This window comes from Pristiophorus japonicus, chromosome 24, assembly GCF_044704955.1.
Source record: "Pristiophorus japonicus isolate sPriJap1 chromosome 24, sPriJap1.hap1, whole genome shotgun sequence".
NCBI classification, from domain to species: domain Eukaryota; kingdom Metazoa; phylum Chordata; class Chondrichthyes; family Pristiophoridae; genus Pristiophorus; species Pristiophorus japonicus.
Genome location: NC_092000.1, coordinates 16,106,517 through 16,124,783, shown reverse-complemented (window position 1 = coordinate 16,124,783; position 18,267 = coordinate 16,106,517). Strand labels below are relative to the sequence as shown.

General features: G+C 49.4%; 1 protein-coding gene across 1 annotated transcript in view; it reads right to left on the bottom strand.

Annotated features, from left to right (window-relative positions):
- LOC139237822 (microtubule-associated serine/threonine-protein kinase 1-like) overlaps positions 1-18,267 on the bottom strand; it is a 119,278-nt gene that overhangs the window by 88,396 nt on the left and 12,615 nt on the right. The window contains exon 2 of the mRNA XM_070867049.1: positions 4,367-4,455. Within this exon, the coding sequence (XP_070723150.1) occupies positions 4,367-4,455 (89 nt within the window). The remainder of the gene's footprint in view (positions 1-4,366; positions 4,456-18,267) is intronic.

The window sequence follows — 18,267 nt, the reverse complement described above, 5'->3', positions numbered from 1 at the left end:
CCGTCCTAAATTTCCTACCCCGTATCCTGAGAAATACGCCTCCCTTTTCTCCTTCAAGACGCTCCTTAAAACCTACCTCTGTGACCAAACTTTTGATCACCTGCGCTAATTTCTACTTCTGCGGCTTGGTGTCAAATTGTTTATCTCATAACGCTCCTGTGAAGTGCCGTGGGTCGTTTCACTACGTTAAAGGCACTCTATAAATGCAAGTTGTTGTTGTTGTTAACCAAGGAAAGGGGACGTGAATGAACTTAAAATGAACGCACAGAGCTCACGCGAGGTCACCTGATGAGCAGCAGAGAGTGCCAGATGCGCGCAAGCGTCAGAGGAGGATGAGTTTAATCAGTAGATTACACGCTTCCCATCCCAAAAACTCTCTCCTCATTACCGTGCCTGCGATGAGCATCACATTAACAGCGATGACTCCCTCAGCAGCAACCAGCTGGCTCGCTGGCAGAGCAGTTTGAAAGCAGGGATTTTTAATTAAACTCTCGTAAATGTGGCTGATAATTAATTTGTTTCGCTTCCGGCAGTGCCCGTTTCAAGCTGGCAAATCTTTGGACGCCCTAGCTGCTTCAGTATAGGCCCGTGTTGGAGCCTGGGGCTATAGTTTCGCTCCTCAGTGGCTTAACTCTATTCAACAACAACTTGTATTTATATAGCGCCTTTAACGTAGTGAAACATCCCAAGGCGCTTCACAGGAGCTTTATGAGACACCGAGCCGCAGAAGTAGAAATTAGGGCAGGTGACCAAAAGCTTGGTCAAAGAGGTAGGTTTTAAGGAGCGTCTTAAAGGAGGAAAAGGAGGAAAGTGAGTTAGAGAGGCGGAGAGGTTAGAGAGGGTGTTCCAGAGCTTGGGGCCTATGCAACAGAAAGCACGGCCACCAATGGTTGAGCGATTATAATCAGGGATGCTCAGGAGGGCAGAATTAGAGGAGCGCAGACATCTCGGGGGGGGGGGGGGTTGTGAGACCATGGAGGGGTCGAGAGAAGTGGTGGAGAGGTAGAGCCGGGTGTTGTCAGCGTACACGTGGAAACTGACTCCGTATTTTCGGACAATATCGCTCGGGCAATATTCATAACAGGTCAGCTGGTCTCGGGTGCAGAGTCCCAGTTATCTGAGCATAGGTGGCTTGAAACCTCAGACACGGCCAATTTCCCAGCGATGTAAAAAAAGAAAATGCTGCTGGAAATCTGAAATGGAAACAGAAAATGCCGCGAAAAACTCGGCAGGTGAGGCAGCATCTGTGGAGAGAGAGGGAAGCAAGAGTTGGCGTTTCAGTTTGGCGATCTTTGTGTCCAGTCTGATCAAAGGTCATCGACCGTTGGATAGACTGGATGCAGGAAGGATGTTCCCCCTGGCTGGGAAGTGTAGAACAAGGGGTCATAGTCTCAAGATACGGGGTAAGAAATTTAGGACTGAGATGAGGAGAAATTTTTTCACTCAGAAGGTGGTGAACTTGTGGAATTCTCTACCACAGAAGGCTGTGGAGGCCAAGTCACTGAATATATTTAAGAGGGAGATAGATAGATTTCTAGGAATAAACAGCATCAAGGGGTATGGGGAAAAAGCGGGAATATGGTGTTGAGATAGAGGATCAGCCATGATCATATTGAATGGCGGTGCAGACTCGAAGGACCTACTCCTGCTCCTATTTTCTATGTTTCTATGTAAACAACTCTGCTTTTCTCTCTCTCGCCGAGGATTAAATTCTCGGCCATCCCTGAGCGGGAGGGCGGGGAGGGGGAAGGGGAAAGTCAGCCAGGATTAACACTCCTGGTCACAAGAGCCCTCGGCTGGAAATCACGCTTCTGCGAACACGGGACGAGGTGAGGGTTTTTTTAATGATGCTCGCCACAGTTGAATAGCCCGCTGATGCTCGCGGTCCCGGTTTACGCCTGAGGGATGGTCCCCGGGGGAAAAGGCACCACAGCCCTATGTAACCCACAACAGGCCGTGAATCACTGCCTTCGGGAATTAAGGCATAGCAAGTTGGAGGGAATGAAATAAGTTACTTCGCAGTTGACTCTTAAACAAACTGGCCTGACCATGGCTGCCAGGGGTGGGACTGAAACACTACAACCAGAGGGCATAGATTTGAGGTCATTGTAAAAACAACCAGAGAGAGCATGGGAAGTTTTTTTTAAACGCAGTGAGTTGTGATCTGGAACACACGGCCTGAAAGGGCGGTGGAAGCAGATTCAATAGTAACTTTCAAAAGTGGATAAATACTTGAAGGGGAGAAATGTATTTGCTTCATGGGTTCTTTGCTTAGGAATTCATAGCAACACGTTGCTATTAAGAACTAGTTGGTTTATTAGCAATGGTTTATCACACTACACATTACCAGTTTATTCACTAAGCTCACAACTGCATACCTCATCGTGGGTCCCCCGAACCCAACTGGCTGGGGTTTTATTGAGTCTTGTGAACATCACATGACTGGCTAAGCCACTCAAAATGCAGCAGCTCGACAAACCTGTGCGCATACTCATAGATGCATACATTATAGGGAGTAAATTTGCAGGGCGATGGGTAAAGAGCAGTTGGAGGAAAGGAACTAATTGGATAGCTCTTTCACAGAGCCGGCACATAAGGGCCGAATGGCCTCCTTCTGTGCCGCAAGATGCTATGTAAAATCTAATCGTAAGTTGCTTTTCCTAGTCTGCCACAGAAAGCAAGTTCTACGTCACAGCCCAGTGTGATGCTCCTTCAGTGCCATCGGACAAGTATTCAACTACCCAGCAGCCCCCCTTGATGCAACAATCAAGCTGATGGCAGCTCCGACAATGGCAACTCTGATTGGACATATTTCATAGAATCATAGAAAATTACGACACCGAAGGAGGCCATTCGGCCCATCGTGTCCGTGCCGGCCAACAAAGAGCTACCCAGCCTAATCCCACCTTCCAGCTCTTGATCCGTAGCCCTCTAGGTTACGGCACTTCAAGAGCATACCCAAGAGCATGTGATGAGGATTTCTGCCTCTACCATCCTTTCAGGAAGTGAGTTCCACACCCCCACCACCCTCTGGGTGAAAATGTTTTTCCTCATCTCCCCTCTAATCCTTCTATCAATTTCTTTAAATCTATGCCCCCTGGTTGTTGACCTCTTGCTAAGGAAAATAGGTCCTGCCTGCCCACTCTATCTTGGCTCGTCATAATTTTATACACCTCAATTTATATGTTTCTGGATGTATCGTCACATGACCTGTTGCCCCTCCCTCAACTGCCCCGCCCCCACACTCATACCATTGGTCACCCCACATATCTATCCTCGTGGTATCCCGCCTTCCCACAGCTAATCAGAAAGCAAATAGAACATAAGAAATAGGAGCAGGAGTAGGCCATTCGGCCCCTCGAGCCTGCTCCGCCATTCAATAAGATCATGGTTGATCTTCTACCTCAACTCCACTTTCCTGCACTATCCCCATATCCCTTAATTCCCAAATATTTATCGATCTCTGTCTTGAATATACACAACGACTGAGCCTCCACAGCCCTCTGGGGTAGAGAATTCCAACCCTAGAGATTCACCATCCTCTGTGAAGAAATTCCTCCTCATCTCAGTCCTAAATGGACGACCCTTATTCTGAGACTGTGACCCTGTATTCTAGACTTTCCAGCCTGGGGAAACATTTTCTCAGCATTAACCCTGTCAAGCCCCTTAAGGATTTTATATGTTTCAATGCGATCACCTCTCATTCTTCTAAACGCTAGAGAATATAGGCCTAGTCTACTCAATCTCTCCTCATAGGACAATCCCCCTCATCCCAGGAAGCAGTCTAGAGAACCTTTGTTGCACTCCCTCTATGGTAAGTATGTCGTCCTTACACTACATTACCCCAATTGGATGGTTCTTAACTGTCAGTTAAACAAGTCTTTAATTCCTGGAGGCTCCTGGACAATCCTGTAGGCTTGGCATCCCTAATGGGAACTAGAGGGTCACATAGGAACATAAGAAATAGGAGCAGGAGTCGGCCATTTGGCCCCTCGAGCCTGCTCCGCTATTCAATAAGATCATGGCTGATCTGATTCTGGCCTCAACTCCACTTCCCTGCCCTCTCCCCATAACCCTTTACTCCCTTATCGTTCAAAAATCTATCTTCACCTCAATGACCCAGCCTCCACAGCTCTCTGGGGCAGAGAATTCCACAGATACACGACCCTCAGAGAAGAAATTCCTCTTCATCTCCACTTTATTCTGAGACTATGCCCCCCCTAGTTCTAGATTCCCCCACGGGGGGGGAAACACGGAGTTTGTCATTGCTGGGCTACAGGCAGAAATTTCTCACATCACTCAGTCACTGGATTCCCTCTGCCCATCCGCGGCGAAGGGTGGGTAGTCAGGAGCCGGCGTGCCTTACCTAGGTGGCCCGGGAGTGGCGAATGAGGTCGTGGAAGAGTTGGCGACGTGCTGGTCAGAATCAAGCTTTTCCTGTTGCTGCTTCGACAACTGGACAAGAAGATAAAAAAAAAAACACAGCAAGATGAGCATTACTGCCAGGGTTCAGAGTTCCACATCACGTGACTTGGAACATTAGCAACAGGTTCGGCCTCTCGAGCCTGCTCCGCCATTTTATTCGACCGTGGCTGATCTGCGCTTCAAATCTGTTTTCGCTCTATCTCCCTCGGCATCGTTGGGCGGGCCGCATCGTCCGCATGCCCGATACGAGACTCCCAAAACAAGCCGTTCTACTCCGAACTACGTCACGGCAGGCGAGCCCCAGGAACGCTTCAAGCACACTCTCAAAGCCTCCCTGAAAAAATGTAACATCCCCACCGACTCTTGGGAATCCCCGGCCCAAGACCGCTCCAAGTGGAGGACGAGCATCCGGGAAGACGCCGAGCACCTCGAGTCTCGTCGCCAGGAGCACAGAGAGGCCAAGCGCAAGCAGCGGAAGGAGCGCACGACAACCCAGGCTCCCCACCCACCCGTCCCTCCAACCACCGTCTGCCCCACCTGTGACAGAGACTGTAGGTTACACATTAGAACATGTTAGTGTGGAAGCAAGTTCTGGAACTCGCTGCCTGGAAGAGCGGTGGATGCAGAAACCCTCACCACTTTTAAGAGATGGTTGGATGGGCACTTCAAAGTGCAGCAACCTGCAGGGTTACGGACCTAGAGCTGGTAATTGGGATTAGACTGGATAACCTCTTGTTGGCCGGCGCAGATATAATGGTAAGTACTGCAGGGAATCAAATACGGCCAGGGTGATCTCCTGGACTGGTTTTGATCGCCTGGGTGGGTCGGAGAGGAATTTTCCCAAAAATTTTTCCCTAAATTGGCCTGGGTTTTTATCTGGTTTTTGCCTCTCCCAGGAGATCACGTGGCTCCGGTTGGGGTGGAGAATAGAATGTTTCAGTATAAGGGGTGTTGCAATTGTGTGGGGGCACTAGTTGGGCTGGGTGCTCTTTGCCTTTCCGTCATTGTTCATTGGTTTATATGTAACCTTCAGGGCTGCTGACCAAGGGGCGTGCAGCTCTTTGTCGGCCGGCGCGGACACGATGGGCCGGAATGGCCTCCTTCTGCGCTGTAAATTTCTAAGTTATCCTTGACTCCGGGGGACTGCCTAAGAAGATATCCCTCGATACCTTTACCTAGCGGAAGTCTATTGATCTCCATCTCCAGTACTGGAGTCCACCTTCTAAAAGGGAAGGTTTACATTGTAGGACTCCACTGTGGCAGCAATGTGGGTGTACAGGTCTGTCACTGAGTTGAGACTCCTTGGGGTGAGGCAAATCTGGGGACCTGGTGTCCTGTGGACACTGGGTTCCTGTATCAGCTGTGGCTCAGTGGGTAGCACCCTTATCTCTGAATCAGCAGGTTCTGGGTTCAAGTCCCACTCCAGAGAGTTGAGCACAAAAAAAATCTCGATTGATGCTCCAGTGCAGTGCTGAGGGAGTGCTGCACCATCGGAGGGGCAGTACTGAGGGAGCCTCCACTGCACTGTCAGAGGGGCAGCACTGAGGGAGTGCTGCACTGTTGGCGGGGCAGTACTGAGGGAGCGCTGCACTGTTGGCGGGGCAGTACTGAGGGAGCGCTGCACTGTCGGAGGGGCAGTACTGAGGGAGTGCTGCACTGTCGGAGAGGGAGTGCTGCACTGTTGGAGGGTCTGTCTTTCGAATGAGATGTTAAACCAAGGACTTATCTGCTCTCTCAGGTGGATATAAAAGATCCCACGGCACTATTTTGAAGAAGAGCAGGGGAGTTCTCTTCGATGTCCTGGCCAATAAATAGCCCTCAATCAACATCACTAAAACAGATGATCTGGTCATTATCATATTGCTGTTTGTGGGAGCTTGCTGTGTGCAAATTGGCTGCTGCATTTCCTACATTACAACAGTGACTACACTTCAAAAACTTGGCTGTAAACAAAGAAAGACTTGGATTTATATAGAGCCTTTCACAACCACCGAACATATACTTTGAGTGTAGTCACTGTTGTAATATGGGAAACGCGGCAGCCAACTTGCGCACGGCAAGCTCCCACACACAGCAGTGTGATAGTGACCAGATCATCTGTTTTTGTTATGTTGATTGAGGGATAAATATTGGCCAGGACACCAGGGATAACTCCCCTGCTCTTCTTCGAAAGAGTGCCATGGGATCTTTTACGTCCACCTGAGAGAGAGCAGACGGGGCCTCGGTTTAACGTCTCATCCGAAAGACGGAACTGAGATCGTGACAGGTCTTATATAAATGCAAATCTTTCTTTTTGCTATATACAGAGGTGCTCAGCGCATCCAGTAGACCTGACATGTGACCTGATTCACAGTCACATTGCTCTCCCGAAATAGGGACAAAATACTCAGTAATTATGAATGTTACTTTGGCCAGACAAAGCTGTCATCTTAATCATGTATCACCAAACTATAAGCCTTTCTCCTAACTTCAGAGTGTAATACCTACCCTTGGCCTCGCTCTGCTAATTAGAATCTCAGTGAAGAGCTTCAAGCACCTCAACGAGGCTGAAGACCGTTCACAAGAACAAACAGCCCTCCCCAGCACACAGTAAATAATAACCTCTGTCACTCTTTTCCTTCAAGTAGACAAATTAACATCTAGCGGATAATGATTATCACAGCACAGTGTCATGAACACCTTGGAGCCAGACAGGTTTATTAAAGAGAATTAACACGGGAAGCAGCTCATTAAATATCAACTGCAACCCTCTTCCATCCTGACTGTCAGTCACAAACCCACTGATCCTTTGGAGGGTTTATATTTTGAATTTGTTTCGCCCCAGGCTGCATTGATTGGCCAACGGCAGTACGGAATGCTGTATGGAAAATGCTGGTGCCCACCAGTTAATTGGGATGGGGAATGTGCACTCTTCCCCCACCTATACCCCCGCCCAAGGCACCATTTGCTGCCCCCTTCGGTCCCCTGTGTGAAAAGGCCGTTACTGAAACTTTTGCAGAAACAATTTCGCCCATCTTCCGGCCTGGGAAATGGTCTGAAGGTCCCACTGCTGGCACCCATCTGGGAGATGGGGGCACCTCGTCTGGGAGATGGGGGCGCCTCGATTGGGAGCTGGGGGGCGCCTCGGCTGGGAGCTGGGGGTGGTTGACTCAACATTCTAGCCTCCATTCTTATACCAGGTCCCTTAGTGTGCCGGGGAAGTGGGAACACCGAGTCCCACCCCGCCGGCTCTGCTCCTCATAGATCCAGGAAGGAAGTCCCACATCTGGTTAGGTTCCCTGGCCCTAGGTCCAGCATTTTTCCGAGCCTTTCCATTGGATTCCCGCCAACTATTGCGTTCCACCACCCACCCCGCCCCCGGTGCCAGGTACTCCCATGCGACATACAGGAAAACATGACAGGCTAAACAATAATTCAAACTTATTTACACAAATATAAAACACCAGAGAAGCGCAGGGGAAACAAGTCTCATTTGATCTCATTCCTCCAGAATATCTGCTCCACCACATCCCCATGACAGTATCTGTTACTTTACATTGGTAAATATGGTCCAGTACATGTCGACCAAAAGGTTTTTTCTATACTAAAGGCGCTATATAAATGCAAGTTGTTGTTGTACAAGTGGTAATTTACCAGGCATGAATCATGGAATGATGGAGCACAGAAAGAGGACACGGCCCTTCGTGCATGTGCTGGCTCTTGGGTCGAGCTGCCCAACTAATCCCACTCCCCCTGCTCTTTCCCCATAGCCATGCAATTTTTCTTCCCTTGAAGGATCTAGACTGTTCACTTGAAGACCAAGTTGCTCCTTCAGCTTTTGCCGTAGCCCTCTCATAAGGAAAGTCACGGGAACACACGAGGACAAATGTTCGCAGAGTTATTTCATGCGAACCAGTCTTCAGAAATGAAAGATCGAAAGAACACGAGAAACATCCTCAGGTAAGATCAGTCACTCACTGACAGGATGTTGGGCCAATCAGGACAATGGTTCAGTCCACAGCCTCAATCAACAACAACAACACCAACTTGTATTTATATAGCACCTTTAACATCGTGAAACATCCCAAGGCGCCTCGCAGGAGTATTATAAGACAAAAAATTTGACACCGAGCTGCATAATGAGAAAGTAGGGCAGGTGACCAAAAGCTTGGTCAAAGAGGTAGGTTTTAAAGAGTGTCTTGAAGGAGGAAAGAGAGACGGAGAGGTTTAAGGAGGGAGTTCCAAGGTTTGGGGCCCAGGCAACAGAAGGCACGGCCACCAATGGTGAGCGATTATAATCAGGGATGCTCAGGAAAGCAGAATTAGAGGAGCGCAGACATCTCAGGGGCAAATCAGTACAAATGATCCAGTAAGACAACCAGCTCTATCATATCCTCCTTCCAATACCAGCTCAACTTTCCCTGATTCACTGCTCGAACACATTAGCCTCATATATCTCCCTCACCGATACACCTCCTACAACCCGCTCTGGGAACCCTGTGCAAGGTAACTGGCCTCGTGCACGTTTTATGTTACCGCATCGGTGAGGTATGTTGCTGCTGCTTTAATCGGACTTGGAACTTGCCAAATATTTCCATTCCACTACCCAGATGTTGAACAAATGTTGAACAAATCTGCAAAATTTTCAGTCGTGAGAGCTATTCGCTTTGAGAAAAACAGCGGGTTCTCTTCAATAGAACAGAGGAGGTTAAATCAACAGCACCTCCCAAATAATCACTGCATATAATCACCGTTCCTTCATCATCGCTCGGTCAAAATCCTGGAGTCAGAGGAGCAGAGGATGAGTGGTATAATGGTATTCGGGACAGTACATTTATATAGCGCCTTTCATGATCTCAGGGACAGCCAATGAAGTACTTTTGAAGTGTAGTCACTGTTGTAATGTAGGAAAAGTGACAGTCGATTTGAACACAGAAAGCTCCCCACAAACAGCACTGTGATAATGACCAGATAATCTGTTTTTTAGTAATGTTGTTTGAGGGATAAATATTGGCCTCAGGACATCGGGGATAACTCCCCTGCTCTTCTTTACATTACAACAGTGACTACACTCCAAAAATACTTCACTGGCTGTAAAGTGCTTCGAGACGTCTGGTGGTCGTCAAAGCCACTATATAAATCCAAGTCTTTCTTTGAATAGCGGCAGGGAAATTTTTATGTCCATCTGAGTGGGCAGACGGGGCCTCGGTTTACCGTCTCATCCGAAGATGGCAGTACTACACTGGGAGCGTTAGCCTGGACTTTGTGCTCCTGGTCTTGGGAGAGAGGCTTCACCAATGTTAGTGACTCTAATGGCAATTTGCCATAAATCCCACCCCACAGTGTAAACAGGGCTCAAGCACTCGCTGAAGCACTCCTGCAATTTAATGGCAGCCACTGTTTACAAATACTCAGTGAAGTGCCATCACTTCACCTGAGCATTGCCACCCTCTAATCCCAGCCATTTACATGACAATTAAGCATTTGAAAAGGTGACAATGAGACCATTGAGCTGCAGCTAAATGCATTCAGTGAAAGGCCAGCAGTTGCCATTTAAACAGCAATTATCCTCAATACTGTACACAACACACATCAAGCTTTCACCCACACCAGTGGGGGAACACCTCAATGCATCATTATCATAGGCAGTCCCTCGAAATCGAGGAAGACTTGCTTCCACCCTAATAATGAGTTTTTAGGTGACTGGACAGTCCAATACGGGAATTACAGTCTCTGTCACAGGTGGGACAGACAGTGGTTGGAGGAAAGGGTGGGTGGGACAGGCTTGCCGCTCGCTCCTTCCGCTGCCTGCACTTGATTTCTGCACGCTCTCGGCGACGAGACTCGAGGTGCTCAGCGCCCTCCCGGATGCTCTTCCTCCACTTAGGGCGGTCTTCCATAGCATAGTGGTTATGTTACTGGACGAGCAGAGCTTGGTCTCAGTTGTCTTGGTTAACCCTTGCCACTGGACCAAGACCTAGCTCTGTCAATCCCGTGTGGTGGCTGGTGTGCAACGGCCACCCCATGTTAAAAGAATCCACGCACAGGCATCTTCCACCCTTCAACATGTAGTTCGGGACCTGGAATATTAGGTCCTTCATTGAAACACCAATGAACTCATCCCTTTTTGGTGTGGAAGTGGGTCATCCTCGATAGGAGGGACTGCCTAATTCTATACGAGTAATCCAGGAGGCCTTGATGAATGATCCGGAGACACAAGTTCAAATCCCACCACGGCAGCTGGGGAATTTAAAATTTAGTTAATTAAATAAATCTGGAGTAAAAAGCTAGGATCAGTGACGGTGACCATGAAACTACCGGATTGTCGTAAAAGCCCATCTGGTTCACTCACGTCCTGACAAAAACCTACCGCCCTTACCCGGTCTGACCGCAGACCCACAGCAATCTGGTTGACTCCTAACTGCCCCTCTGAGCCACTCAGTTACACCAACCTGCGACAAAGGCGGCAGCGGTTCAAGGTGGCGGCTCACCACCACCTTCTTGCGGGCAATTAGGGACAGGCAATAAATGCTGGCCTTGTCAGCGACGCCCACATCCCAGGAACGAATAAAAACTATATAAATGCAAAGTTGTTGCCGCTGTTGTAAGGTCACTGCATAAAAATCTAGGGGACATGGTCGCCCATTTAAAACTGAGATGAGGAGAAATTTCTTCTCTCAGTGGAATTCGCTGCCTCAGAGAGCTGTGGAGGCTGGGTCATTGAATATATTTAAGGGGGAGATAGACATATTTTTGAGCGATAAGGGAGTAAAGGGTTATGGGGAGCGGGCAGGGAAGTGGAGCTGAGTCCATGATCAGATCAGCCATGATCTTATTAAATGGCGGAGCAGGCTCGAGGGACCAAATGGCCGACTCCTGCTCCTATTTCTTATGTTCTTACGTTCTTATGAATTGGAAGCGGGATCTTGGGATGACTTTTCCTCCCCCGAGTGGAGAGGCGCTGAGAGACCAGTCTAGTCCCAGCTAATCTCCGCCAAATTGCTCCTCACCCTGGGAGTAAACCTGTGGTCCGCCTGCTCTCAATGGCCCAGCATCAGACCATACACCACATTTACCAACTCATGGTAAACCCAGATGCCTTGTTTACAAGAACTAGTCCGTCTCCCGTGGTACTGCTTACAGACAAGAGTTAAACAAAAACTGTTTCTGATCCTGTAATTGCCTGTTCTTTGCACTCTCTAATTCATGGGATCTCGCTCGCTCAGCAACTCTCACTCTGTAATTATCGCCATCTCCCTCTCTCTGCTTCATTCGCTCTCTAATTCTTTGTGTGTGTGTCTTTCTCTCTACTTAGCTCTCTCACTTGTTCATTACCAGCATCTTCCCAACTATGACCTCTTCCCAAAGGAAGAAAAGGTAAATACTTGCATTTATCGCCTTTCAAGACTTTAGCACGACCCAACACGCTTTACAGCCTATTAAGTACTTTCTGAAGTGTGGTCACTGTTGTAAAGTAGGAAGCGCGTCAGCCAATTTGCGCACAGCAAGCTCCCGCAAACAGCCATGTGATAATGACCAGATAATCTGTTTTAGTGATGTTGATTGAGGGATAGTGCCGTGGGATCTTTTACCTGAGAGAGCAGACAGGGCCTCGGCTTGAATTCTCATCCGAAAGACGGCAGCTCTGACAATGCAGCGCTCCCTCAGTACTGCCCTTCCGACAGTGCAACACTCCCTCAGTACTGCCTCTCCGACAGTGCAACACTCCTTCAGTACTGCCTCTCCGAAAGTGCAATACACCCTCAGTACAGCCCCTCCAACAGTGCAGCGCTCCCTCAGTACTGCCTCTCCGACAGTGCAACACTCCTTCAGTACTGCCTCTCCAACAGTGCAGCGCTCCCTCAGTACTGCCTCTCCGACAGTGCAATACACCCTCAGTACAGCCCCTCCAACAGTGCAGCGCTCCCTCAGTACTGCCCCTCCAACAGTGCAGCGCTCCCTCAGTACTGCAGAACCGACAGTGCAGTGCTCAGGACTGCTTTGAAGTTTCAGCCTGGATTTTGTGCTGAAGTCTCTGGAGTGGGACTTGAACCCCACGACCTCCTGATTCAGGAGGCGAGAGTGCTACCCACCGAGCCACGATAGTAAATACATTTTACAGTTATGCTCTTCTTCCCACCCCAAACCTTGAGATTGAATCAGCGAACCGTGAAGGAAAATTGCTATAAAATGTCCATAATCTGACAGGAAATTAAAGGACGGCACACATCAAGTGCCGCTGGGCACAATCTGACTGTCAGACACGCTTTCATAGCCTTCACTCTCTATCTAGTTAGTTTAGATTGCATCCTAACCACATTGAAATCAAAGACAAATGTCTTTGATTTGGTGCGTATGTGACTTTATCCGGTCCTGTGCCGCATGAAAATGAGATGAAGCCATTTATTAACTTTAAAAATAAATCAGGTGTGGCTCAGCGATGACAATCGGCGCGGAATCACTGAATTTCATAAATTGCCCTCTATTTTTTCTCGGCGGTGATTGTCACCACGCTGTCTGCCTCCCCCACCCTCTCCCCAACCGATTGACAGCGACCCGCGTAGGAAATTGCCCGTGGGAGTGGAGCGGCCCCCGGTCGGTGCCCCCGACCGCTTTCCCCGGCGGTAAGCTGCCTGTGGCTGCGCGGCGTGTCTGCCCTTAAAGGGGAGAGCGCCCTGCCGCATCGCCAGTTTATTTTAATTGTCGGCCGACTCCACGGTCGGGCCAACAATGGTGACCACGGGTTCAGCCAGGCCGCCAACAGGCAGCCCCGGCACCCCCTCTCGGGTACCGGACAGCCGGCCCGGCCGAAACCCTCGATGAGGGGGGAGAGAGGTTTGACACGTCAGCGCGGCGCTGATGTCATCAGGCTTTACAGGTGTTCCGCACGTTAGGGCAATGATCCCCGATTTAAATGAAAGCTTAGGGTTATAATGCATGGTGGGTGCGTAGGCTGTGAAGTCCACAGGTCCTGCAGAGTGCACTGTAGTGCAGTGGGTCAATGAGGCCTGGAGTAGGCCTCAGCCTTCAGTGCCCGGGGCACTGTGCTCCAGAGACACGGGACATCGAAGGTCACATTACTGGTGTCTCCACATTCAGTTCCATTGGTGAGGCTGCGATTCACAGACATTGTGTATAACCTCGGAATGTGGACGTTGCTGGCATTTATTGCCTATCCCTATTTACCCTTGAGAAGGTGGTGGTGAGCCACCTACTTGAACCGCTGCAGTCCGTGTGGTGAAGGTGCTCCCACAGTGCTGTTAGGGAGGGAGTTCCAGGATTTTGACCCAGCGACGATGAAGGAGCGGCTGATATATTTCCAAGTCAGGATGGTGTGTGACTTGGAGGGGAACGTGGAGGTGGTGGTGTTCCCATGCACCTGCTGCCCTTGTCCTTCTAGGTGGTAGAGGTCGCGGGTTTGTGAGGTGCTGCCGAAGAAGCCTTGGCGAGTTGCTGCAGTGCATCTTGTAGATGGTGCACACTGCAGCCAGGGGGCGCCGGTGGTGGAGGGAGTGAATGTTGAAGGTGGTGGATGGGATGTCTATCAATAATGATGTTTGCAAAATAGTGTTAAGGCTTACAAGCAGAAATTATTTAATGATTAATTACATGGTAGTTCAATCCGATTGATAGTACTGAATACAATTCGTAGTGTAAACGATCCCATGGCATTGTTTCCAATTGGTTTTGAAGTGTAGTCACCGTTATAATGTAGGAAACGCAGCAGCCAATATGCGCACAGCAAGTTTCCAATATCAGAAATACATTTACAACCAGATAATCTGTTTTTTGGTTGAGGGATAAATATTGGTTGGGACAGCAGAAAGAACTCCCATCGAAAGTGTTATGTATGTAACTATGTAATACTTGCCACCAGAGGGTGCAACTGTTGGAGTCCTAATGGTCCCCTGCACACAGGTGCAGGGCCAGTATAAAAGGTTGGCTGCCATGTTGTTTTGGTACTCTGGAGTTGTAATAAAGAAGACTAAGGTCACACTACTCAGCCTCGTGGAGTTCTTGTATACTTAATAGAAAGAGTGCCACGGGATCTTTTACCTCCACCTGTGAGGGCAGATAGGGCCTCGGTTTAACGTCTCATCCGAAAGATGGCCCCTCCGACAGTGCAGCACTCCCTCAGCACTGCACTAGCGTGTCAGCCTAGATTTAGGTGTTCAAGTCCCTGGAGTGGGATTTGAACCCACAACCTCCTAACTCAAAGGCGAGGGTGCTGCCCACTGAGCCACAGCCGACTGGGAAGGGAAGGAAACAGCAGACATGAGCATCACTGCATCTTAAGAGACCAAATGAGAAGCTCTAAAAAAAATAGCTCCAGCATTTATCTGTGGGGTTCATTTCCTCTGCTTAATATATTGGGGGCCTTGATGTATTTTAACCTGAGATATAAGGAAAGGGATTTTACACAGTGCATTAGCAGAGGAGAACAACAGCTTGCATTAATATAGCGCCTTTAACATAATAAAACGTCGCAAGGTGCTTCACAGGAGCGAGATCAAACAAAATTTGATTGCGAGCCACAGAGGAGGACATTAGGGCAGTGAGGTAGGTTTTCAGGAGCAACTTAAAAAGTAAAGAAGCGGAGAGGTTTAGGGAGGTTTAGGGAGTTCCAGAGCTTAGGGCCCAGGCAGCTGAAGGCACGGCCACCAAAGGTGGAGCGATGGAAATCGGGAGTGTGCAAAAGGCCAGAATTGGAGGAGCACAGAGATCTCGGAGGGTTGCAGGGCTGGAGGGGGTTAGAGAGATAGGGAAGGAGTGATTTGAAAATAATATTGTCTTTGTGTCCCTATGATCGGGAGGGTAAAGGCCAATGGTGTAAAGGTCATCAGGGTTTCTGCTCCCCTGCTGGAAAGTCGGTGCGTGGATTTCTAGTGAGCACGGGATCGGACTCTGCTGTGAAGCCCTCCCCAGTGAAACAAAATATCGTGTCTACACTCACCGTCTAGGCTCACATGACCTGGATGAGGTAGCGGGAGCCTGTTGACACCTGTGGAACTGTAGCCCAAACAGGAGTCAGCACCTTCAGTATTTATTGGCCCTGGCCAATATTTATTCCCCCAATCAATACAACAAAAAAATAGATTATCTGCTCATTATCACATTGCTGTATGTGGGAGCTTGCTGTGCGCAAATTGGCTGCCGCGTTTCCCACATTACAACAGCGAAGACACTCCAAAAGTACTTCATTGGCTATGAAGCGTTTTGAGTCGTCTGGTGGTCGTGAAAAGGCGCTATATAAATGCAAGTCTTTCTTTTTTTCAGGAAAGGTAGGGAGAAATAACCGGGAAGGAAAAAGATTGGTCACTTTGCCCGGAGACTTCAGGAAATACCTGTGGCCGGGTCCTGCAGCCAGGTGGGGCTGGCTTCAGCTGTGTGACGGTGCGTAGAGTAGGGGTGCATAGAGACACAGGCTCTCAGTGAAGGGCAGGAGCCGAGGGCCGGAACAGATGATCATTGCCTGACTTTGTGCATAAAAGAAGGTGAAGGAGGTGGAACATGAACCCAAGGTCAGCTCTGGAGACAGAGGAGCCAACTCGATAAACAGCAGCGAGCGCAGACAGGCCGATGACAAACGTACAGCCAGTTCGGTCGAGCCGAATGCTGCCGTTAACCCTGGAGACGCTGGCAAAGGATCTCAGGAACAATCGTTGCTCAGCCAAATTCACGCGAGAGTCAGAACAGTGACCGGCAGCGAGCTATTCCACTGCTGGGGCATCGCCGCCAATCCCGTCGTTACTCACGCACCGTGCGGCTTGCTATCCCCCCCATCGCCACCATCTACAGGATGCATTGCAGCAAATCACCAACGTCACTGCGACGTCAGCACCTCCTAGTCCCACAACCTCGACCATCGAGAAGGACAAGATCAGCACTGTCCTGGGTCACAATCACCTCCAGGTTCCCCCACCACAAGTCACGCTGAGTCGGAGGTATATCGGGGCCGTTCCTTCATCGTCGCCGGGTCAAAATCCTGGAGCTCCCTCCCTAACAGCACAGTGGGAGCACCTTCACCACACGGACTGCAGCGGTTCAAGAAGGAGGCTCACCACCACCTTCTCAAGGGTGATTAGGGATGGGCAATAAATGCCGGCCTTGACAGTGACACCCACAAATTTAAAAAAAGATGCAATTTTTTTTAAAGGCAGTGATAGATTTTCTTCCCAGCTTGTCCCGGAGATTACTCTTCAATTCCTGGAGACTCCAGAGCACTATTGGAGGGATAGTAACCCTCTTGGGCTGGGATATCGAATGATACAACATCAACCGCAATACAATCACCAACCTGAGCTCCTGCTTTGAAAGGTGTGTGTTAATTCAGCGGGCGGCCAGGCTCGAGGTAAAGGAGGCGGTAGGACCACGAAGGATCATAGCGATGTGCCGTGGCAACTGTGTGCAGTGGATCACATTACAGGGCCAACTTGGCTCATCAATTACATTTTATTTCCATATTCAAAACCAACATCCGAGGTTAACTGTGGGCTCCCTGTAAATGTTAGTCAGTGAGGATCGCACATGAATGCACTTGCACCTCCCGTGGGAGGACAGATGCACCAACGTTAGCATCCTCGATCAGGCCAACATCCCCAGCATCGAAGCACTGACTGCACTCGACCAGCTCCGTTGGGCGAGCCACATTGCCCACGTGCCCGACAAGAGACTCCCAAAGCAAGTGCTCTACTCGGAACTCCTACACGGCAAGCGAGCCCCAGGTGGGCAGAGGAAATGTTTCAAGGACACCTTCAAAGCCTCCCTGATAACATACCCCACCGACACCTGGGAGTCCCTGGCCAAAGACCACTCAAAGTGGAGGAAGAGCATCCGGGAGGGCACTGAGCACCTCGAGTCTCCTCGCTGAAAGCATGCAGAAAACAAGCGCAGGCAGCGGGAGCATGCGGCAAACCAGACTCACCACCCACCCTTTCATAGAAACATAGAAAATAGGTGCAGCAGTAGGCCATTCGGCCCTTCGAGCCTGCACCACCATTCAATAAGATCATGGCTGATCATTCACCTCAGTACCCCTTTCCTGCTTTCTCTCCATACCCCTTGATCCCTTTAGCCGTAAGGGCCACATCTAACTCCCTCTTGAATATATCTAATGAACTGGCATCAACAACTCTCTGCGGTAGAGAATTCCACAGATTAACAACTCTCTGAGTGAAGAAGTTTCTCCTCAACTCGGACCTAAATGGCTTACCCCTTATCCTTAGAATGCAACCCCTGGTTCTGGACTCCCCCAACATCGGGAACATTCTTCCTGCATCGAACCTGTCCAGTCCCGTCAGAATGTTATATGTTTCTATGAGATCCCCTCTCATTCTACTAAACTCTTGTAAATACAGGCCCAGTCGATCCAGACTCTCCTCATATGTCTGTCCTTCAACCATTGTCTGTCCCACCTGCGACAGAGACTGTAATTCCCATACTGGACTGTACAGTTACCTGAGAACTCACTATTAGAATGGAAGCCAGTCTTCCTCGATTCCGAGGGACTACCTATGGTGATAATGATGATGACGAGAATGGTTCCACGTATGAAGGGCTTCAGTTACGTGGATAGACTGGAGATGCCGGGGTTGTTCTCCTCAGAGCAGAGAAGGTTGAGAGAAGATTTGATAGAGGAGTTCAAAATCATGAGGGGTCTGGACAGGGTAGATAGAGAGAAATTGTTCCCATTGGCGGAAGGGTCGAGAACCAGAGGACACAGATTTAAGGTGATTGGCAGAAGAACCTGTCATGTATGTTCATGCTGTTTGTAGCCACCAGATGGCGTTATTGTTGGAGGCCACTGAGCAGCACGCACATGGTGCTGCTCAGGTATAAAAGGCCAGCCATTTTGAGAGTCAG